The sequence below is a fragment of the Mesoplodon mirus genome (genome assembly GCF_964341445.2).
Source record: "Mesoplodon mirus genome assembly, chromosome: 16".
Lineage (NCBI taxonomy): Eukaryota > Metazoa > Chordata > Mammalia > Artiodactyla > Ziphiidae > Mesoplodon > Mesoplodon mirus.
In genome coordinates, this window is record NC_138992.1 from 49778664 (window position 1) to 49803002 (window position 24339).

The 24339-nt window shown below is 39.7% G+C and overlaps 2 protein-coding genes across 5 annotated transcripts in view; one reads left to right on the forward strand and one right to left on the reverse strand.

Annotated features, from left to right (window-relative positions):
* The window catches only part of CPNE3 (copine 3), a 50253-nt gene extending 35160 nt beyond the window's left edge, over positions 1-15093 (reverse strand). Inside the window, exons 1-2 of the mRNA XM_082601685.1 lie at positions 14950-15093; positions 9216-9510 (exon numbers count right to left, since the gene is read on the reverse strand). Of these exons, the coding sequence (XP_082457811.1) occupies positions 9216-9510; positions 14950-14955 (301 nt within the window). The 5' untranslated portion in view covers positions 14956-15093. The remainder of the gene's footprint in view (positions 1-9215; positions 9511-14949) is intronic.
* An 86-nt stretch (positions 15094-15179) lies between these two features.
* Positions 15180-24339, forward strand: part of RMDN1 (regulator of microtubule dynamics 1) — a 37322-nt gene continuing 28162 nt past the window's right edge. Inside the window, exon 1 of one of the 4 annotated variants that reach the window (XM_082601687.1) lies at positions 15180-15428. In XM_082601687.1, the coding sequence (XP_082457813.1) occupies positions 15300-15428 (129 nt within the window). In that variant the 5' untranslated portion in view covers positions 15180-15299. Of the gene's footprint in view, positions 15526-24339 lie in introns of all 4 variants that reach the window. The other 3 variants (XM_082601689.1, XM_082601688.1, XM_082601690.1) reach the window with 3 other exon arrangements.

Consider the following 24339-nt stretch of genomic DNA (forward strand, 5'->3'; position numbering starts at 1 on the left):
TCCTCTCCTATCTATCCCATGTTTCATATTTTTTTATTATTCCATTCCATGTTTCCCAATTATTCCAACCCGCACCAAGTCCCTTGTTTGAATTACTGCTGCATTAATAGTAACAGATTACTACAGTACAGAACAGTATCAAATTTGGAGCAATACATACCTGCGTCGAATCCTGCATCTGGCGCTAGCTGTGTGACCTCGTATAGGTTACTTTCAGAACCTAGATTTCCTCATCAGTAAAAATAAAGACACTGCAAGTGAACTCGCACATCTGACATGTGCCAGGCACCCTGCTTTTCATATTTAACACAGAATCTATGGAATAAATGTTAACTGTGTAATTTTTTTTCTTTTGCATAAGGTAGTTTAGAGTCTCATAAGCTGCATGGATAATGCAGTAACTTGCGGGGACTTAGAATGAGCAAGGACCTCTAAGGCTCCCACAAAACAACTTGTAAAGAATTCTCTACTAGCAGCCAGAAAGCCCTCAAATTTCCAAGGATGTGGAACAGAGAATGAAGATAATACCTTAGGTGTAATGTCAGTCTCATAGCAAAGAGACACAACACATCAGAAGAGCATAATTTTTTTTCCTTAAACATGCTCATACAAGAGCTACAAAAATAACATGCCAGGCACACCTGATTATTTAGTAAATTGCTGACAGTTACATTACTGCATTGTAGCTGGGACAAAAATTTCCTCTATTAGCAGCAATCCCCGCCTGAAAATGACTCTTAGAGCAGCATCGTTTTTATCTAGAAACCCATTATGGCTGAATGGCAAATGGAAGAAATTACATAAACACCTGAGTCTGAAATGTTCTTAACAGCAACATTTATGAAGATTTTCTTTTCATTTCCTTTCTAAGTAATTATCCAGCACAGGATAATTTTTATTATATTAAAATATATATAATATGGGACCAGTGACCAGTGACAAATATATATGGGACCAGTGACCAGTGATAATGACTCATTATTTGCCCTAAAACAATTGGGAGGGAAAAGTTGGTGCCCATCCACCAATGCCTTTAGTAAATATCAGTCTTTAGCTACAAAATGAGAAGTTTGGCAATATTAAAATGTGCTCAAAGGTTTCTTCTGGCTCTAATACCATGACTCACTAGTTGCTATCCATAGTATGTCCTGCATGACCTCCACTGAAAGAGAGCTGGGGTCACCCTGGGGCAGCTGGAATGTGGCCCAGCAACATCAGCAGTACATGCCTACAGTGTTTCTTAAATTGTGTGGCTCACAAGAGTAATGGGTATCCCCCTCCTAAAAAAAGTGGGAAAAGGGTAATATGTCAGTAAATCCAAGAGCTGCTACACTATTTGTAAGTCCCAAGTCAAACCAACAGGTGTATATATTAAGAGGTTACTGTATACCCATTACTATGCTAAGGATGGGGGTGAGGGGCATGATACAACAATAGAAGACCTTAGTGCTCATTATAAGTGTACCAGGTGATCCAGTCACTCAACACTCAATATCTTCTATGCATTGTAAATACAGAGGGTGGAGGGATGCAAAAAAAAAAAAAAAAAAAAAAAAGGCGAAATAAATACCTAGCTATCTCTGTATACATAGATGTATAAAACTGTGTGGTGCAGACAGAGAGCAACAAAAGGCCTCAGAGGTGTTTTTTGTTGTTGTTGTTGTTGTTTTTGCGGTACGCGGGCCTCTCACTGCTGTGGCCTCTCTCGTTGCGGAGCACAGGCTCCGGACGCGCAGGCTCAGTGGCCATGGCTCACGGGCCCAGCCGCTCCGCGGCATGTGGGATCCTCCCAGACCGGGGCACGAACCCGTGTCCCCTGCATCGGCAGGCGGACTCTCAACCACTGCGCCACCAGGGAAGCCCCTCCGAAGTTTTTAATCCTCAGAAACCAAGGATTAAAACTATGTTCCATTACAAATGAATTTGCATTCATATTGTCACTTGCTACTGGATTTTTTTTCCCCTTAAACTTAAAGGTAGAGAGCGTGGGAACGGAGAAAGGGTGGAAAGAGGGAAAGGAAAGATAGTTAATTCCATACATCTGGATAATTTGGGGGTTTGCTTTTTGCAATTTTCAAAGTGCTTCCAAATAATATATTATATTCTGTGCTTTACCAAAAAACCCTAGAGAATTGGCCAGGCTAAGGAGTACTACTATATGGTAAGAGGTCAATACATCATAGCTATAACTATAATACTAAGCATGAAAATATCTGGATTGCCTCAAAATATGTTCATAATTTTCAGCACATTGTTAATTTTCAAAACAATGCATAGTGTCTATTAAAAAAATGAATTTCTCCAAAAAGGTTAAATTAGTTACCCAACATAAACAAGCTAATAAACGGCAAGGCCAGGGCAAGAACCCAGGTTTTTTTCCCCTCATGCCAGAATGCCCTGAAGGCACTAAAGCCTCTAATTAATCATTACTTAATACAACAGCAATATTCTCTAATTAATTTCTTTATGACTTTTTAGTTAGTATATCAAATGTAATATTCAGCCTGATACAACTTAATGAATAGGATCTTAAAAATTACAAGATTAATATTTATACCATAACTATCACTACCTTTCTTTCTTTTTTTTTTTTTTTTTGCAGTACGCGGGCCTCTCACTGTTGTGGCCTCTCCCGTTGTGGAGCACAGGCTCCGGACGCGCAGGTTCAGCGGCCATGGCTCACGGGCCCAGTCGCTCCACGGCACGTGGGATCTTCCCAGACCGGGGCACGAACCTGTGTCCCTTGCATCGGCAGGTGGACTCTCAACCACTGCGCCACCAGGGAAGCCCATATCACTATCTTTCTTAAACAAATGTAACCAGAATAAGAGCCGAATGGTTTATATTTACATCATAGCAGTTCCTCTTCAAGAGAGCCCGTTAGATTGTAAATTACTTAAGGCTAAGAAAGCATTTGCTCTGTGCTAGAGTCTCCATACAAGCAGATCTACATGGGGGTCACTGGATCTCAGTGTTCTCTGAGCGCACTGCTGGACCATCTTAAGGGAGCAAAACTAATTCTCAGGAATACACCACACTTAATATCCAAGACTCTGATATCGAAAAACTTACAATAAAGAAAATTACACTACGTTTGACCAGTATTCAGAAGACAGTGATGCCTACATTGTTACTTAATCCCTACCATGGGATACTAGAGATGGGGATAGGGAATTAGGTCAAGTACAGAAGCACAAAAAACAGAGAAAGGAGCACGCTTTCTTTTCAATGTGCAGAAGGGACCACAAGAGGTCACTGGCTCAGGAGTCAGAAAAACTGGACTGCAGTTCTGTGTCAGTCACACCATAGGTGGGTAAGTGCTGCAGCTTCTCTAGGCCTCGGGGTTTTTCAATCATTAAATCTAAAAGTGAGTCAATCACTTTAACCTGTAAGGCTGCTTCCAGTTAGTGTTCTATGACCCTAATTTAATTACAGTGAACATGACACTTGTTTAGGAACTGGTAGTAAAGGAGTAGGAAAAAAAAAACTTTTTAAAAGGAGGGAAGAGAAAGTTTATAATAACCAAGAAGAGAAATAAAAGGAAAAGGATAAAGTTTTCCAAACTCAGCCTCTATCTCCCACTATTGAAAAAGTTGTATCTGAAAAAAATATTTATTCAGTTACTCTCCCACTGAAGGAAATGTGCTTGAAATTGTTATTCAATCCCCCAACCCAAGATGACTAGAAAAAAATAATGCATATCAACAAACAAAACAGAGGGCCCAGTCTATTAGGTACATGCAGCATAGTACAGAAGTAAATTTTACTACCATCCATGGAATTTCACAATATGAAACTCTCAGTTCATATCATGGCAGCAAAGGGAATCAGCTTTTGGCCACCGTGTGTTTTTTTAATGAATTTCCAGATTCTTCAATTATACTGAACAAAATCTAAATAGATCTATTGCTGATACCTGAACATGCAGAACTGGAGACAGCAGGAGTTAATATGACAGTGTTGACACTTGATCACTCTTTTCTTTCCTTGAACACAAGGAGTAAGTGCCGTTCTACCCTGTCCTCATTGCTACAAAGTGAGCAATCAACTAAGGCCCTTCCTTGATTTCTCTATGAAATCTCACCTGTTCTATGCTTCACAGCAGGCTACAGAATTTACTTAACATGTGTTTCAGGTTATACTGCTTTACTAATCCCCTGGCTGCTGTATATACATTTTTTTTTTTTTTTTTGCGGTATGCGGGCCTCTCACTGTTGTGGCCTCTTCCGCTGCGGAGCACAGGCTCCGGACGCGCAGGCTCCGGACGCGCAGGCTCAGCGGCCATGGCTCACGGGCCCAGCCTCTCCGCGGCATGTGGGATCTTCCCGGACCGGTGCACGAACCCGTGTCCCCTGCATCGGCAGGCGGACCCTCAACCACTGCGCCACCAGGGGAGCCCCCCTGTATATACATTTTAGAAATGTAACTGATTATATTTGCAAGCGTATCAAATGAACAGTTCATCATAGGTGCAGTGAGTGATGTGTTAATAAAAGGTAGAAGCAGTGACAACATCTCAGTATTGCCTCACCTTATGAAACATGCATCTTGGCAAAGTTAGCTACACAGTACATAACTTACCTACTTAAGTGAATCATCTTTTACCAAAAACTGCCTTGATAAAAATCAGAGCTGCATCCCCTAGGAGAAAATTCCAGGATGCTCAATTGAAAATTTTGTTAAGTTACAATAAAGACTCAGTAAAGCTGCTGGCCAGCTATGCAGCAGGCAGTTAGACATTATATTAAGGCACAGCAACCTGCTGAGATTGAATTCCCTTGGGGTTCTCATTCCCCTCAGGGCATTTTAAGAACTTCCCACCTTCTGCAATCTCCCAGATGTTGGACCGGAAATCAGAACGTCTCACCTACCCTTATTATCCAACTATGCCCAACTCTGAAAGAATGCTTTCGAAAACTTGGCTCCCTTCCTCCTCTTCTCAGTTGGGCACATGTACTATCTAATTGGGCAAGACAGGCATTTCCCATCTTAACACTACATGCTCCTCTCTAGTTCATGGTGAAAAATGACATGAAAATTCTTTCCACTTAAAACTGCAACAATTACAGAGTTTAAAAGCTTGGTTTGTCCCCAAGGTTTAAAAGTTTGTATGTTGAGAAAGAACTGTTGAGATGTTTACACATTTCCTGATTTCAAGAATATTCATTTTATGGTTGCTTAGCATACACATTCCAGCTGTTTTTAACTTGCTGGCAAATTGCTTTATATTTCCCAATCGTGAACAGTTTAATAGTACTATTCATTCACTCAACACTCATTCAACAAATACTCACAGAATGCCTGTGTGTCAGACACTGTTCTAAGGGATGAGGAGTCAACAATGAACAAAACAGACAAATATCCCTGCCCTCATGTGGTTACACTGTAGGGAGATATATAGTATTATAGGTGATGGTAAGGGCTAAAGAGAAAAACAAAGCTCAGAAGGGGAGCAAGAAGTAGTGAAGGTGGAGTGTCATTTTAGTATTTTATCAACTTATTTTGACAACACCATTGAAAAATACTTTTTTAAATTTTCCCTTCTTTTTAAAAAATTCTGACCCCTAAGCAGATTGTACATTGGTTTTTCCATTAATTGTTTCTAGGGAAGACAAAAGCTTAAACTTGGGGTGTGGATAAGTTAGATTGTGTCTAACAAGCAGTGCATTATGAAGCCATGAGATAAAGGCCCTGCTGGTGAAATGACCTGTTGGAAAGTTGGAGGTTTGGGTGAGCTTCCTGCATGGATCGCTCAAGGGGTGTTCTTCCCGTGGACCGGGAACGCAGGATCTCTAAAGAAACCCTTTGCTCTTAAGATGTAATTTACATATTTGCTTTCAGTTGAAATAACTGAAAATATTAAATCTAACAGTTGTTTGTCTAATATAGAGAGTGTCATATGTATTTAAGTTGTGTATTTTTATAAAGTAAGCCAAATACCCAGAAAGGGGGGAGAGGGAGCAGACAAATTTCTCCTTTCAGTTGCAGATATCTATTTTAACATCTGCTATCACCTTAGGGTCTAGAGGCATGGTAAACTAAATGCTCAGAGTACTGAAGTAGCCTGATGACAATGCATATTGCAACCACACTGCTGCTTTGGTAATTTTCACAGGAACCAGACATAATACATCCACTTGGTAAGAGGACATTTCAAAATTATTTGCCAAGATCAGTAGGTAGTATGTCACATTTTTCATGGAGAAACAGTGTTAGTATGCTATCCATCTAATTTATATTGGTAAATTTGACTATTACATTGACTATTTTAATGTCTTTTTAAAAATTATGATTGCATCTCATAAGCTGTTATATATTAAAAGAATAAACAGTCTCTCCAAAAGAATCCCAATACCTTCCCCCCACAGCTTCCTCAAATACATCTAAACCAGCATAGCTGGCTTAAATGTAGTTATCATAATCTTATCAAAAAGTAGAGTGGTGATCATTCTGTAAAGTATAAAAATATCAAATCACTGTTGCACCTAGAACTAACATAGTATTGTAGTACTTCAATTTAGTAGCACTTCATCATATTGTAATACTTCAATTGAATAAATAAATAAATAAATAAATAAATAAATAAATAAATAAAAACGTACATACACATAATGTCTGCCTTCGATCATCATATTAGAAACTTAAATAATGTAGTCAAATAAAATCTATGATACTTTACTTTTAGGTGCTAATTTAAACCTCCTTTAGTCAGTCTTTTAATAAATCTTCTACCAAGTATTCTACCTAATTGTTTGGGCTTTAACCCGATTAGCAATCCTTATAAGGTAAGTAAGAACATGAAGGGAAAATATTGGTGGGAAGGAAGATGGCCTGTAGGTAATACTGGGCACATTAAAGGAATGGCCAAGTTTGGACTCTTCAAACTTGTTGAGTGCCACCAATGAAAGTAGTATTTATCCTTGCTAAAAGATCCACCTAAAAGATCATGCTTTTGATGAGCAGTGGTGGCTAGTCACAAATCCTTGAAGGTCAAATGTTATTTAATCATATTTCACATCCTACACTAACTCTCTTGGTTTTGCTGACAGGCATACTTTCTAGCACAATAAATCACTGGCTAAAGAAAGTTTTGAAAAAGAAAGAGAAAAGAAAACTCTAATAGTAGGAAAAAAGCACAGCAATCGCCAAGAAAGAAGGAGGGCAAGCAACACTATGTCTAAAGCTATACCAAAAATCGACAGGAGTCAGGGTACAGTATGAATTGGGTATCTGAACCCAGGCTACAATATTCAGGGCAAGAGTGATACCACTGTAAAGAGTTTATAAAAATACGTAATATTTAGGTTGCCTTAAATTTATGTGGAAATGAAGACCATTGTCTATAAACCGTTCACAGCTATAGGTAAAATTAGGAGAGGCGTTCAGTCATTAAGCAACCCTAAAAAGGCAAAAAACCATTTTGTTTCCCCCGTCCTGAAATCTCCTGTCCTTCTCCTTTCTTAGGGGCTCAATCTGAGAGAAGAAATCCTGAAAGAGAACTGCACACTTGACTGTGGGGTTCTGCCAGGCACTGTGCTGAATGCTGTGCAGTGCTGAAATGCGGCTCCCCCTCAGAGGCAGAGAGCCTCAGCATGGTCCAGTCCCAGACACCTACCTCTCAGAATGTTTTCAGCCCAGAGTGGGATGCATTTCTCCAATTCATCAGCTAAAAGGAACTGCCTTTTAAAAAATTCTCATAAAGGCAAAAGAGTGGCCCTGGGTACCACAGATTAATCTATTGATGTGCCTATAATTGCCATCATACATGTCATCTGTTCTCAGTTCTCCATTCTTTTCTTATCCTTTTCTGCTTCCCTCTACCTATGCTCTAGGCCCACACAAACTGTGTTTGGCTCTAGCTGGCAGCACTCAGAGCTGGAGTTTGCTGTCCTCAATTCATGACAACAGCAGGATATATGTAGCTATATATAGCTTACCACTATGTGCCTGACACTTTGCTAAGTGTAGTCCAAAAATGATCTTATTTAATCTTTATAACAACCCTATGACATAGGAGGTATTTTATCTCCATTTTACAAATGCAGAAACAGGCCCTAAAAGATTAAGTAACCTGCCCAAGGTCATACAGCTAACAAATCTCAACGTATAGATCGCATACCTAGGTATCCATCTTATCCCAAAGAGCAATAATGTTCTTTACATTAAGCCATAAAGCCTGCGCTCAGAAATCATACAGATCTGAATTTCAACTCTAATGCTACCACTTAGCATTTGTGCAGTTTGGTAAATTATTCAATCTGAGTTTCCTCGAGTATGAAATGGAATAGCAATACCACTTAAGTTGGCGGTTGTGAGCACTAAACGAGCTAACACATAAAAGTTGTCGGGCAGGGCTTGTAGGATTCTGTAATCAATACTCACTGCGTTCAATCCCGCCCTTCCTTCTATTTAATTATCAGTTATAGAGGCAGCCACGAAAAGATACCACCAAGGATAAGCAAAAATTGCGGATCATCATCAAGCACAACGTCAGTGGTAGGCTTGCTCGGTCTCCCAGGGGTTCCGGCACTGCACAACTAATGTAACCGCAGTTCCTCCACGCCCCTGGTTGCAGTGAGCCCCAAACAGAAAAAATTCGAAGCTGGAGCCTGAACTGGAGCCGCTAGGATACGCCATCTCGCAACCTCCTGCTTTACACCAAAATCAAGAATCACCTTTGCCCACCCCACCTACCTAGCAGCTTCCCCTGGAACCATCGCCTACTCTGAGGCCCACCCCATTCCTCTGGGTATTCGCTAAGCGAAGAGCGGGGCGCGTGACCCAGTACCTCTCCCGGCTAGGAGCTGCGGCAATTTCTGGGCGTGTCACCCTTCCCTGGGCCGCAGGCCTGACTCCCCGCGTGGAGGATCCCGAGCACCGCCCGCCCAGGTGCACGAGCACCAGGTCCAAGAGGCGCCTCGCGGCCCGGAGCTGAGCCCGGAACTCTGGCTACACCGGGAGGCGCGGGGCAACCCTGGGTCTCGGCAGGCCGCCGACCTCGCGTCCAGCGGATCCAGAGGCCCCGCGCGCCCAGGCCTATCCCTGGCCGCGCGTAGCCCAGGATGCACTTCCAGCGCGAGGGCAGGGCGGGCCGAGTCGCGCGGATCCTGCGGGCCCGATTCTCCCGACCCGGACTCTTCTCCTCCCCCAGGGGACCGGTGGGTTGCGGGTGCCCCGCCACTCCGGGGCCGAAACAGAAAGAAGTCCGCACTCACTTCTCCGTCTAAGGTGTAGAAGTCGCTCCAAGGTAGAGACTAGACAGGCACACACCGCAGAACCTCCCGGCCGCCTGGGATTCACGGAAACCTGGGGCGGATCCGGCTGAGGGGCGGGGCGGGGCAGGGCTGAGGGCGGCTCCGCCCACCCCGGCCACTGCCTGCCCAGAGCTCGTAGACACTGATCTGTTCCTGTAGGTTGATGCTTCAGGGCTACGTAGATCGCTTGCTTACCGAAAACTCCAAGTTGACTTAAGGCGTTTAAGTAAGTTATTTGGTGCACCAAAATAAATTCCTGAAAATAAAAGAAGTTATATTTGAGAAAATTTATACCACAAGCTGAACCAGGAAAGAATCAGCTTCAGCATGAAAGTAGTGAAATGCTAACTACTAACCATTCTTATTTAGAGCGCTTACAATGTGCAACTATCGGAGTCATTTGATATTCTTAATTTCATTTAATCCTCACACGTGTGTAACAGATTAGTGCCATTATTCCCATTTCGCAAGTGAGAAAAATACGACTGAGTAACTGGAGATTTGATAGCTACGTAATTGGCCTATTTGCCCAAAGTCACAGATTCAGAGTAACCTCTAAGCGCCCCACTTGACTGCGACTTGATGCTGCTTGAGATTAAACTACTACGGAAAATATTGCTCCATCTGACTGCTTGAAGTTTGAATTTCTGTCCAAAAAAACAGGGACAAAATCAATAGGCAAACACATGGGAAAAAATATTTGCCACAAACCTGACATTCAAAAAAAAGGGTTAGTATCTTAAGTATAATTGCCTTTAAAAATAGAAAAATGGGCAAAAGATAACTTTTTTAATTACAAAAGAAATGGAAAAATGAACCAAAGAAGAAATATAGACTTTTCTAAGCCAAACTTTTCTTTTAATCCAAAAAAATGCAAAGTAAACACTTTTAAATAATTGTATCAGTGCAAGTGAAGATTCATTCCTTTATTCAACACCTCCTGGGTGCCTCTTATGTGCCAAACATTGTTCTATAGAGACTTGTGATAAAATAGTGACAGACAGAAGCTTCTACCCTAGAGGGAGAACAAATAATAAGTTATTAAAAAGAAGCAAAATGATTTCAGATAGCCATAAGTACTGTGAAAGGAAAATCAAAATGGAGTCAGTATTGCTAAAAGAGCTTTCTAAAATGGAGCCAGGAGCCCACTGAGGAAGTGTGACTTACGCACATCTCAGCTCAGGTGGAATCTTAATAGGCGCATCCAGAACATCTGCCCAATGTTCATGAAACTCAAGATACTTATTAGACCCTTGTGATAGCCTATCCATTAAGAACAAGTATCTTCTTTTCTGCATCAGAATCAACCATAATTCTTGCCAGACAACTTTAACCACCTCGTAGTATCTGCCTTTATAGGCCCCTGTCTCCTTCTTTTTCCAGAAACACTCTTCCGGTTTTACTCAAGTCTGTATCTCCCAAATTGCAATTACTAAGACCCCCAAATAAAGCTCTTTTTTCATTGCAACCTTGATATTGATTATTGTTCACAGTACTATGAGGAAAGTAATACAGGGTAATGTGATAGAAAGGGACTTGGGGATAATAAGAACATTTTCAGACAGGGAAGGTCTCTCAAAGGTGGTGATATTTTATGTGAAAACTGAAAAATAAGAAACACCCAGTCGTACAAAGATCTGAAGGCAGAGGAATGATAGCAGGGACAAAGGCAGGAATAGACTTAGCATAACTGCAGGAACAGAAACAAGGCCTTTGTGGTTGGAACATAGTAGGGAGGAAAGAGAAGTGTTTTATTTTGTTTTTACTAAAGGTTGGTAAAAACAATCTTTTTGTTTTATTTTTGATTCTGTTTTTACATTAAAGTGAAGGTCCTCAGGTACCACTAATCTAGTTACAAGTTTCAAAATTTCCAGAATACATAGTATCAATACCCAATTTTCATCACCACCTTTGTCTCCACTAAGGGAGTAGAGACAATGAAATGGTTTTGTACTTTTAGTACCCAATAAGCAATCTCTCAATTAAATAGACAGTGTCATAGCTATTCAATGTACTTATTCATTTTCCTCAAACTATAGTCTAAATTCCATTCTACTTTTGTACTTATTCATTCGCCCATTTATTCAACACACACTGAATGCATACTATGTATCAGGCATAACAAGGTTCTAGAAACAAAGAACAAATAGGCATGGGACTTAACACTTGGTGGAGATTTAAAGGGATGCTAAAATGAATGAGATATTGACAAAATAGTCTCTTGGCATTCTTCTACCTCACTGGTTGTTCCTTTTTATCTCCTTTGCTTTTTGATCCTCATATTCCCAGTTCTTACACTGGAGTACCCCAGGGTTTAGTTCTTGACTTTTCTTTTTTCTATCTTCATCCACATCTTTAGTTACCTCATCTAGCCTTACAGCTTTGAAATCCATCTATATTCTAAAGGCTCCCAAATTTCCAAATCCTGAAACTCTAGATTCCAACTCCCTACTTGTGAGTTGTATTAGTTATCTACTGTTCCATAACAGATTATACCAAACTTAGGGACTTACAACTAAGTAGTCATTTATTATATACAGCTTCTTTGTTTCAGGAATTTCAGAGTGGCTTAGCTGGGTTCTGGCTTATCATCTCTCACAAGAGTTGCAATCAGGTATTATGCAGAGTTGCAGTCATCTTATGGGGCTGGAGGATCTACTTCCAAGGTGGCTTACTCGCACGTTAACAGTAGTGCTCCTTGTTGGTGGGAGACCTCGGTTCCCTCTCCAACATGTACCTCTTACTAGAGCTGCTTGAGTACCCTAATGGCAAGGCCTCTGGCTTCCCCAAGGCAAACAATCTGAGAGATCAAGGGAGAAGCTTCATGAGTTTTATGATTTAGCCTCAGAAGTCATATACCATCACATTTGCAGTATTCTACTGGTCAAATAGACAAGCCTATATCTAATGTGAGAGGGAATCCCACAGAGGAGTAAATCCAGGAGGTAAGAACCACTGGGGACCATCTTGAAGGCTGGCTACCACAGATGCCTAATAATCATTTCAAATTTCAATGTACACGTAAACCCTCCTGATCTTCCTTCCCAAATCCGTATCTCCCACAGTCCTCTTTATCTCAAGTAATGGCAAAGCTTCTTCCAGTTGTTTGGGCCAAAACACTTGGAGACATCTTTGCCTCTCTCATACCCCACCCCAACTGGTCCAGTGTGTTGGCTAATCCTGTCAACTCTACCTTCAAAATACACCTGGATTCTGACTACTCCTATTTTCCAGCCTAGTCTGAGTCACCTCTATTTCTTTCTACATTTCTGTAATACCCAGTAACTGCTTCCCTTCCTGCTCCCCTTCAGTCTATTTTCAAAACAGTCATAAGGATCTAATTAAAATGTAAATTAGACTGTGTCCCACATCATCATACAAAGAAAATAAGCCAAAGTCCTTACAATTGCCTACAAGGTCCTACATTACTTGGTCCCCATCTCTTCTCTGACCCTATCTCTTAAGGTCACTCAAGACCTTAAGAGTCTCCTTCTTGCTCACTCAATCTAGAGCGGACTTATGTTCAGAGAAAATGCCACTTGCCTTCCCAATTCATGCCTTTGCACTTTCATTTCACTTGGCATGATATGCTCTGCCCCCAGATATTTTCATGGCTCATTCCCTCTTCCCCCTCAGTGAGTTCTTCTGTGGCCACCACCCTATTTAAAACTGTAATGCCTATGCAGAAATACACTCTATACCCCTTTCTGCTTTATCTTCCTTTTTCAGCATATATCATCATTTATTATATCTTTTATGATTTATTATATCATTTACCTTGCTTACTAACTTTCCCCAACTGGAATATATGCTCCACTAGGAATTCACATCTAGAAGAATACCAGGCATATTATAGATAAGCAAATATATTTCATTAGCGAATGAAGAAATTGTGCCAGGCCCTGTTATAGGCAAAAGGAGACATGTCATTGAGTTTATAGTACAGTGAAGGCACACATTACTAATTCTTATCAACTCTACCTCTAAAATATACTCGATTGACAAATAATCACGAATATAAAAATGAAATTATAAAATGTGCTTAGAGCTATAAAGAAAATGAAAATATATTAAGGGGAATCAAGAAAAATTTCTCTGAGGAAGTAACATTTGGACTGAGAGCTGAAAGATGAATAGGAATTAGCTAGGTCAGGAATAGTGGAGTGGGGTAGGGGGAAGGGGGAGAGTGCTAAGGTAGTGAAATGGGACGGAATCTTGAAAGAAAGAATATCACATAGGGAAGTCTGAGGCTCATGGGAGGCAAGAAAAGATACTGTGCCTGGAGCCAAGAGAGAAATACTACAGACTTAAAGAGACTAAAGAAACAGGACAATTAAATGCAACACATAATCAGGATTTGATACGAGTTGGGGAAAAAATGGTTGTTATAAAGGACAGCATTGGGACAATAAGCAAAACTTGTATATTAAATAATAGTATTCTATCAATTTCAATTCCCTGAATTTGGTAACTGTACTGGGACTAAATAAGAGATCGTCTTTGTTTCTGGGTATGAAGAGTCATGATATGTGTAATCTATTCTAAAAAGGTTCAACAACAGAAAATAATAATAGGAATAGAATATGCATAGCATATGTAGTATATGTAAAGAAAGGTAAAGAAAATGTGGCAATATGTTAAAAATGGATGAATCTAGGTGAAGAATATGTGGGATTTCCTGCAACTTTCCTAATGATCTAATTTTTTTTTTCAAAATGAAAATTTTAATTAAAATTTTACTCTGGCTGAAATATCAGAAACTCAATCTCGGGATTATGATGGCATTCAGTGGTATAAACATATTATTTAGCAATACTGAGAAAACTACCAGTAGAAATATGTAAAAAAAGAAAGTTTGGAAGAATATCTATATATCTTTTAAAATATATGTTAAAAACAAAGAAAATAGGGATATCACTGATGTAATCCTAAAGAAATATGGTTGATTTAACGGGAAGTGGTGGAAGGAGCAATCAATAGAAGCAGCTTTGGACTTATTGTTAGAAGACATGGATTCTAGTCTTCTACCAATACCTAACAGCTACGTAACCTTGGTTAATAAATCTCTTTGAGCTATAGTTCACTTGTTTATTAACTTGGGATACCACTTACTTGACATGGTCGTTGGGAAGATCAAATGAAATAGAAGTGTTTGTCGATTCACTACATAGTATTGAAAGTACTACATAAATGTAACCTAATTTTTAAAAAAACTGTAACTATCTTCCCTTATTGCCCATAAAAAAATTTCATATAATCCATATAGTAGGTTTGCAGCTTGTGTTTTCCCCCACATCAACTCTGAAGTAGGATTCAAAACCTCTTCATCCCCTCCAAAAGAATTCCAGTCCAGTGAAAAAGCAATACCGACCTTATTGAATATTCTGAGGGGAAGCCAGGGTTTTTATACGACACATCCCAAAGCATACAACGCCATCAACCTTCTGTCAAGAGGCCTCCTCTCCCTAGGCTTTCTGGTTGGATCACTGTGGGCTGGTCATTCTTTGCCCGTCTCTGGCTTCTCCCTTCTCCCAGAGAAACTCCCCCTCCAGTCTCTCAATCTCTTCCATTCCCTTCTTTATGTAGAACAGTTTAATTCTAACAAGCGTTTATTTCCTAAAAGGACCCTCCAGTACCAGGATTCTCCCCACCTTTGAAGGCAGCAGAGAATTATAAATAACAAATCATTATTTACTTGCATACGGAAATTCTTGGGTCTATTTCAGCGCTTTCAAGTCTGTTCTGGTGATCTATCCTTTAGCCAAAGCCAAAACAGACACCCAAGACGGCCAAAAGCCAGCAGCCGAAGGGCGCTATCTCCCTGCCCCAGACCACTCGGCGCAGGCGCAGCAAGGCCACTAAGTCCCACCCAATCGAGGTATTTCCCGCCCCCAGAAACCGTGGACCGGAAGCTGCGGAGAGGAAGAGGAGCGGGGCCGGAAGCCGGCCGACGCTGCTCTCTGGGGAGAAACTGGGGCGCCTTTCGCTCCGCCCCGCTTCGTAGTAGCCGAAGGGGTGAGGGGTCAGGCCTGCGAGCTGCGGATCATGGCGCAAGTCTTGCGACTCTGGCGCTCCCTTCCTTTGGGACGTAGCGCTGCCCCGGGACCTCGGCTCCCGACGGGTGCTGCTGGCAGCCGGGAGCAGTGCGTTTTTTGGCGACTCCGCGGCGCTGAGGTACCCTCGCCGTCCTGGCTCCCGCTTTCTTCCCCTACCGGCTGGGCTCCGGCGGCCCCTTCCTTCTTCAGGCTCGGCGGTCCCGCGTCACCTTAGGGTATGTGGTGAACTGAGGAACGAGTTCGGGGCCTGGTGTGCCTGGAGCTCTCCCGGTGACCGCGACGGACAGGTCCTCTCCCTTTCGCAAGCCCAGTTCCTCTCTGAAAACTGGGGTCGGAGGAGGAGGAGTGAGTCCCCCCCAGCCCCTCCCATCACTCCGGAGAATCTGCCTCAAGCCTGTCTTTCCTGTAGGGAGAACTGTAGGGGAGAAAGACCTTGACCTCTGTGAGATAATTTTAACTTTCGGTGACGGCCAGATATGGTAATAGCACCTGAGGCTGTCAGTCTACAGGACTTTGAGAAGTTTACGGTGTGATTTTGAAAATTCCTACGGCTCAGAACCAGGGATTTATGCACTATTTAGGTTTAAAAATTATTTTTGAGTTTCTTGTTTCGTCTACATAACGTTAAGGAAGGATGTTGGGATGTTAGATTGTCATCCCAATTTTCGCATTTCTGTTAGACTGATTGGCCTAGGTTTATCTCTGAAAGAGGATTGAAGGGTGAGGGTGTGCATTGGATATATATCATTTGAACTAGGTGCTTCATTATTTTAAACTATGTTAAATATACATTTTTGACTGCCTGCTATGTGTTCAGAGTTGTGGGGTGGGGGAGGGTTGAAAGACAGTAAGAGCTTATAGTCAGATGGCTTGATGTTAGATGATATGAGCAGAGGGATGGGAGGAGTACTAAGTATGAAACTAGCCTCAAGTTTCCAAATTAGAGCTTTGGTGAGTTAAAAATTTCATTTTAGTGGAATGATCCACTATTATTAGATAATAATAACATTTATTGAAGGTTTACTATAACCACGCATTGTGTTAAGCATTACCTGATTTAATTGTGTACTGAAATGTTTCCATGCACCCTATGAAATAAGAACTGTTATTTTATCCATTTTTTTAGAAGAGGAAACTGAAATAAGGTTAAATAATGTATCCAAGTCACACAGCTAGAAAGATGTATCTCCAGATACTCCGAGTATCTACAGAGCACATGAGCCTGCATATGGCCATTGTGCTAAAAAACTGAAAACTAGAGAAGCAAGATAGAAAAGGACAGAAAAAAATCACAATCACGAGATACTAGAGAGATTTGTAGGTAATAAAACTCTGCTCTAAGCCAAAGGCAATAATGAAAATTCTTTCCTCCCTCTAAGTATATTGAATTTTTAGGGAGGTGGAACTATTTATTATTACCAGATTTCCAATTTTTCATGTGTTTTCATAGCCTTATCATTTCAGTTTTTCTTTTTCCTAGACCTTCCTCCCTGCTTGATGTCAGTAAGTTGAGTTTGAGGTATTTATTTCCCAGGGGTTTGCAGAGATTGGGGGCTACTTTTGAGTAGCTCAGACTTCATTTTTCTGTCTTTTTCAATTTGTAATCTACACTACAAAACACTCATCTCTGAACGTTTATTTTTCAGCGAATTTGTACTGAGTGCTTACTATGAGCAAGACTATTCTAAGCTCTGGGGGTATAATGAACGTGAGAAACAACCCTTTTCTCACTGATCTGACAGAAGGAAAGGTAGTTATTGAGTAAATGTAATGAATGCTAAGTGTTAGGAAAAGGGAAGCAAAATTACACCTAGTCTGATCTTAAAGGGAAAAGGGGAAGTGTGTAAGCAGTTAGAGAAGTGATATAAAGACTTGATAAAGGGAAAATGAGGACAAAAGAATATGCCTGTAGAGAGAGTAGCATGAGGCTTTGAGGTAAGAAAAGGTGGCATTTTTGAGGAACTGAAAGTTTGACTGAAGCCTGGAGTGGAAGAGTAAACTGAAATAAACCAAGGCTGAAAAGTTAGGCAAGTACCAGTTTATTAGTTATCTATTCTTTATAACAAATTATCACGAAGCATAATGTCTTAAAGCAACAAACTTATTATCTCATGGTTTCTGTTGATTAGGAATCCACATGAGGTTTATCTGGGTGCCTCTAGCTGAAGATCTCTCATAAGGTTGAATCAGCCTGTTCAGTTGCTAAGGGCTTGTGTGAAGGCTCAACTTGAGGGTAAAGGGAAAAGAAAGTTCTGCTTCCAAGCTCATCATGTGCCTGTAGGCAGGGCTTTGTTACTCACCAGGAGGGCTTCTTCTCAGGGCTGCCTCAAGACACAGCAGCTAGATTCCCCCATGGCAGGCATGCAGTCAGAAGGAACACATGAGAGAGTGAGTATCAAAGATGGAAGCCACAGTCTTTTTATAACCTAACCTTAGAAGTAACATCTTTTCACTTCTGCATATTCTGTTTCTTACAAGGGAGTCAGTAAGTTCAGTCTACATTTAAGGGGAGAGGATTGCACAAGGGAGTGAATATCAGAAAGCAGGACTCATTGAGGGCCATTTTATTTTATTTATTTATTTATTTATTTTTTTTTTTAGTGTTTATTTTTACTTGTTGACAGTTTGCTTTATTTATTTATTTATTTTTGGCTGTGTTGGGTCTTCGTTTCTGTGCGAGGGCTTTCTCTAGTTGTGGAGAGTGGGGGCCACTCTTCATCACGGTGCGCAGGCCTCTCACTATTGCGGCCTCTCTCGTTGCGGAGCACAGGCTCCAGACGCGCAGGCTTAGTAATTTTGGCTCACGGGCCCAGCCGCTCCGCGGCACGCGGGATCCTCCCAGACCAGGGCACGAACCCGTGTCCCCTGCATCGGCAGGCAGACTCTCAACCACTGCGCCACCAGGGAAGCCCCTATTTTATTTATTTTTAAATTGAGAGATAATTGACATGTATTAGTTTCAGGTGTACAACATCATGATTCAGTATTTGTATATATTGTGAAATGATCACCACAATAAGGCTAGTTAATATCAATCTCCACACATAGTTACAATTTTTTTTCTGGTGATGAGAACTTTTAAGATTTATTCTCTCAGCAACTTTCACATATACAATACAGTATTATTAATTATAGTCACCGTGCTGTACATTATATCCTCAAGATGTATTTATTTTATAACCGGAAGTTTGTCCACCTTCACCCATTTCACCTACCTCTTCCACACACCCCCAGCCCCTCTTCCCTTGCCTCTGGCAACCACCAAGCTCTTGTATATGAGTTTGGATTTTTTTTTTAGATTCCACATATAAGTTAGATCATACCGTATTTGTCTTTTTCTCTCTCATTTATTTCACTTAGCCTAATGCCCTCAAGGTCTGTGTTGTTGCAAATGGCAAGATTTCTTTTTTTTTCCAGTGGTTGAATAATATTCCATTTTGTGTGTGTGTATCATTTTGTTGTTGTTCATTCATTGATGGACACTTAGGTTGCTTTCGTGTCTTGGCCATTGTAAATAATATTGCAGTGCAACATGGGGTGCATATATTTTTTCAAGTTAGTGTTTTTGTTTCCTTTGGATAAATACCCAGAAGTAGAATCGGTGGATCATATTGACGTTCCATTTTCAATTTTTGGAAGAACCACCATACTGTTTTCCATAGTGGCTGCACCAACTTACATTCCCAACAATGGCGCACAGAGTGCCCTTTTCTCAAATCCTCTCCAGCACTGGTTATATATCTTGTCTTATTGATAATGGCCATTCTAACAGATGTGAGGTGAGATTTCATTATGGTTCTGACTTACATTTCCCTGGTGATTAGTGATGTTGAGTACCTTTTCATGTACCTCTTGGCTCTCTGTATGTCTTCTTTGGAAAAGTGTTTCTTCAGATCCTCTACCCATTTTTTTAATTGGATGTTTGTTTTTTTTTGCTGTTGTATGAGTTCTTAATATATTTTAGATACTAACCCCTTATCAGATATATGATTTGCAAATATTTTTTCCCTTTCAGTAGGTTACCTTTTCATTTTGTTCATTGTTTCCTTTGCTGTGCAGAAACATTTCAGTTTGATGAAGTCCCACTTGTTTGTTTTTGCTTTTGTTGCCTTTGTTTTTGGTGTCAAATTCAAAGTCATTGCCAAGACCAGTGTCGTGGAGCTTAGCCCCTATGTTTCCTTCTAGGAGTTTTATGGTTTCAGGTCTTACAGTGAAGTCTTTAATCCATTTTGAGTTAATTTTTGTGTATGGAGTATAAGGTGGTGGTCCAGTTTCATTCTTTTGCATGTGGCTGTCCAGTTTTCCCAACACCAAAAAGACTGTCCTTTCCCCATTATATATTCTTGACTCCTTTGTCAATTATTACTGACAGCATAGGCGTAGGGTTATTTCTGGGCTCTCTACTCTGTTTCATTGATCTATGTGTCTGTTTTTTATGTGAATACCATACTGTTTTGATCACTATAGGTTTATAATTTAGTTTGAAATCAGGGAGCATGATGCCTCCAGCTTTGCTCTTTTTTTCTCAGGATTGCTTTGGCTATTTGGGGTCTTTTGTAGTTCCATACAAATTTTAGGATTGTTCTATTTCTGTGAAAAACACCATTGGAATTTTTATAGGGATTGTACTGAACCTGCAGATTGCTTTGGGTAGTATGGACCTTTTAACAATATTAATTCCTCTAAACCATGAGCATGGAATATCTTTCCATTATGTCCTCTTCAGTTTCTTTCATCAGCGTCTTATAGTTTTCACTGTACAGGTCTTTCACCTCCTTGGTTAAATTTATTCCTAGGTGTTTTATTCTTTTTGGCATAACTGTAAATGGGATTATTTTCTCAACTTCTATTTTTAATAGTTTGTTATTAGTATATAAAAACATTTTTTGTATATTGATTTTATATGCTGCAACTTTACTTAATTCGTATATTATTTCTAACAGTTTTTTTTGAGGAGTCTTTAGGGTTTTCTGTGTATGCCGTCATGTCATCTGCATGTACTGATAATTTTACTTCTTTTCCAATTTGTATGCCCCACACCTTTTTTTTTTCCTTGCCTAATTGCTTTGGCTAGGACTTCCAATACTATACTGAATAAAAGTGGCAAGAGAGGGTATCCTTGTCTTGTTTCTCATCTTAGAGGAGAAGCTTTCAACTTTTCACTATTGACTGTGATGTTAGCCATGGGTTTGTCATTTATGGCCTTTATTACGTTGAGGTACATTCCCTCTATACCCACTTTGTTCAGAATTTTATCATAAACAGATATTGAATGTTGACAAATGCTTTTTTTGCATCTATTGAGATGATCATATGATTTTTGGCATTCATTTTGTTAATATGGTGAATCAGATTGATTTGCAGATGTTGAACTATCCTTGCATCCCTAAAATAAATCCCACTTGATCTTGGTTTATGATTCTTTTAATGTATTATTGAATTTCATTTGCTAATTCTGTTGAAGATTTTTGCATCTATGTTCATCAGGGATATTGGCCTGTACTTTTTTTTTCTTGTAATGTTCTTTTCTGACTTTGGTATTAGGGTAATGCTAGCCTCATAAAATGAGTTTGGAAGTTTTTCCTCTTCTATTTTTGAAAGAGTTTGAGAAGTATTGGTATTCATTCCTTAAATGTTTGATAGAATTCACCAGTGAATCCATCTAGTCCTAGGCCATTCTTTGTTGGGAGGCTTTTGATTACTGATTCAATTGCCTTAATTGGTAATTGGTCTGTTCAGATTTTCTATTTCTTCATGATACAGTCTTGGTAGGTTGTATATTAGTAGGAATTTATCCATTTCTTCTAGTTTGTTCAATTTGTTGGTGTATAGTTGTTCATAGTAGACTCTTATGGTCCTTTGTACTTCTGTGGTATTGGTTGTGCTGTCTCCTCTTTCATTTATAATTTTATTTATTTGAGTCCTCTCCTTTTTACTTGGTGAATCTAGCTAAATGTCTATTTTGTGTACCTTAAAAAAAAAAAAAAAAAAAAAAAACCCAGGTCTTCGTTTTATTGATCATTTCTCTTGTCTTTTTAGTCTGTATTTCATTTGTTCCCCCTCTGATTTTAGTTATTTCCTTCCCTCTGCTAACTTTGGGTTTTGTTTGTTTTTCTTTTTCTTTTTTTTTTTTTTCCAGCTCCTTGAGGTGTCAAGTGAGTTGTTTAATTGAAATCTTTCATGTTTGTTAACATAGGCATTTATCACTATGAACTTCCCTCTTAGAACTGCTTTTGCTACATCCTGCAGGTTTTGGTATGCTGTATTGCCATTTTCAGTTTTTTCAAGGTGTTTTTTCTTAAATTTCTCTTCATTTCTTCTTTGAAGCATTGGTTGTACAGTAGCATGTTGTTTAATCTTCATATATATGTGAATTTTCTTCTTGTAATTGATTTCTAGTTTCATATCATTGTGGTTAGAAAAAATGTGTGATATGATTTTAATCTTCCTAAGTTTATTAAGACTTATTTTGTGACCTAACATTATGATCTGTCCTGGAGAATGTTTCATGTACGTTTGTATATTCTGTTGCTTTGGGATGGAATGTTCTATATATGCCCATTAAGTCCATCTGTTGTTTGAGGCCAGTGTTTCCTTATTGATTTTCTTTCTGGATGATCTATCCATTGATGAAAGTGGGGTATTGAAGTCCCTTACTACTATTGTATTGCCATCTATTTCTGTCTTTAGGTCTGTTGATAATTGCTTTATATATTTAGGTCCTCCTATGTTGGATGCATATTTACAAACGTTATATCATCTTGTTGGATTTAGCCCTTTATCGTCATATAATGACATTCTTTGTTTCTTATTACAGTCTTTGTCTTAATGTCTGTTTTGTCTGACACAGCTACCCCAACTTCCTTTTGTTTTCCATTTGCATGGAATATTTTTTCCATCCCTTCATTCTTCATTTTCAGTCTCTGTGTGTCCTTAAAGCTGAATTGTTTTCATTGTAGGCAGCATATAGTTGAGTCTGTTTTTTTCTTTTCTTTTCTTTTTTAATCCATTCAACCACTCTGTGTCTTTTGGTTGGAGAATTTGGTCCATTTACGTTTAAAGTAATTACTGATAGGTATGGATTTACTATTGCCGTTTTGTTAATTGTTTTTTGGTTGTTTTGTAATTCTTTTGTTCCTTTCCTCTGCTTTTGCTCTCTTCCTTTGTGATTTGTTCATTTTCTGAAGTGGAATGCTTATTCTTTTTCTCTTTGGTGTATCTCCTATAGTTTTATTTTTTAAATTAATTTATTTTCTTTTATTTATTTTTGGTTGTGTCAGGTCTTTGTTGCTGTGCACGGGCTTTCTCTAGTTGTGGCGAGCGCGGGCTACTCTTTGTTGCAGTACACAGGCTTCTTATTGCGGTGGCTTTCTTGTTATAGAGCATGGGCTCTAGGCATGCGGGCTTCAGTAGTTGTGGCACGCCGGCTCAGTAGTTGTGGCTCGCAGGCTCTAGAGTGCAGGCTCACTAGTTGTAGCGCACGGGCTTAGTTGCTCTGCGGCATGTGGGATCTTCCCAGACCAGGGCTTGAACCCGTGTTCCATGCATTGGCAGGCAGATTCTTAACCACTGTGCCACCAGAGAAGCCCCTCCTATAGGTGTTTGCTTTGTGGTTACCGTGAGGCTTACATAAAACATCTTAGAGTTTTAACAATCTACTTTAAGTTGATAGCAACTAAAATTTGAATGCTTTCTAAAGCTGTATGTTTTTACTTCTCCCTTCCCCCCACATTTTATGTTTTTGATGTTGCAGTTTATTTCTTTTTACTTTGTGTGTCTGTTAACAAATTATTTTTACTACTAGCTTTATAGTCAATTAACTCACCACCTTTACAACATTAGATTTTCCCAATTTTCATATGTATTTACCTTTACTGGTGAGATTTGTACTTTCATATGTTTTCCTGTTACTAATCAGCACCCTTTCATTTCAAATTAAGGAAGTCCCTTTAAGGTTTCTTGTAAGACCATTCTAGTGATGATAAACTTCTTTAGGTTTTGCTTGTCTGGAAAACTGTTAATCTCTCCTTCAATTCTGAAGGACAACTTTACCAGGTAGAGTGCTCTTAGTTGGCAGTTTTTCCTTTCAGGACTTTAAATATATTGTGCCCAGCTCCCTTCTGGCCTGCAAAGTTTCTGCTGAAATATCTGCTGATAAGTCTTGGGGTGGGAGGGAAATCCCTTGTAGGTAACACGTTGCTTTTCTCTTGCTGCTTTTAAGGTTCCCTGCTTGTCTTGACTCTTTAATTTTCATGTGTCTTGGTGTGGGTCTCTTTGGATTCATCTTTTTTTTTGAATTCTCTGGGCTTCCTGGATCTGGATGTCTGTTTTCTTCCCTGGATTAGGGAAGTTTTCAGCCACTGTTTCTTCAAATAAGTTTTCTGCCCCTTTCTCTTCTCCTTCTGGGACATCTATAATACAAATATTGCTTTGTTTGATGTTGTCCCTTAAGTCCCTTAAGCTATCTTCACTCTTCTTTATTCTTTTTTTTTCGTTTGTGCTGCTCTGATTGGATGAGTTCCATTGCCCTGTCTTCAAGTTCACTGATCCCTTCTTCCACTTCTTCTAGTCTGTTGTTGAACTGCTCTGTTGTATTTTTCATTTCAGTTATTGTATTCTTCAGCTCTATGATTTCTGTTTGGTACTTTCTTATATATTCTGTCCCTTTGTTGAAATTCTCACTTTGTTCATCATTCTTCCTCTGAGCTCAGTGAGCATCTTTTTGGATTATTTTGAGCACTTTATCAGGTAAATCACTGGTTTCCATTTTATTAAGGTCTTTTTCTGAGGTTTTATAATTGGAAAGGATTGTAATTGGCCCCTAATATGTGTATTTAATTAGTGACCTTCCATTTAGGCCTAGCTATGAAGATAAGCTAATAGGCCTCTATCACAGAAGGCCTGGGGGTGCATTTCAGTCTGTTTTCTCTGTACAGTAAGTCCCCTACATACAAACAAGTTCTGTTCCGAGAGCACATTCATCAGTTCAGTTTGTTCGTAAGTCCACCAAACTTAGCCTAGGTATCCAC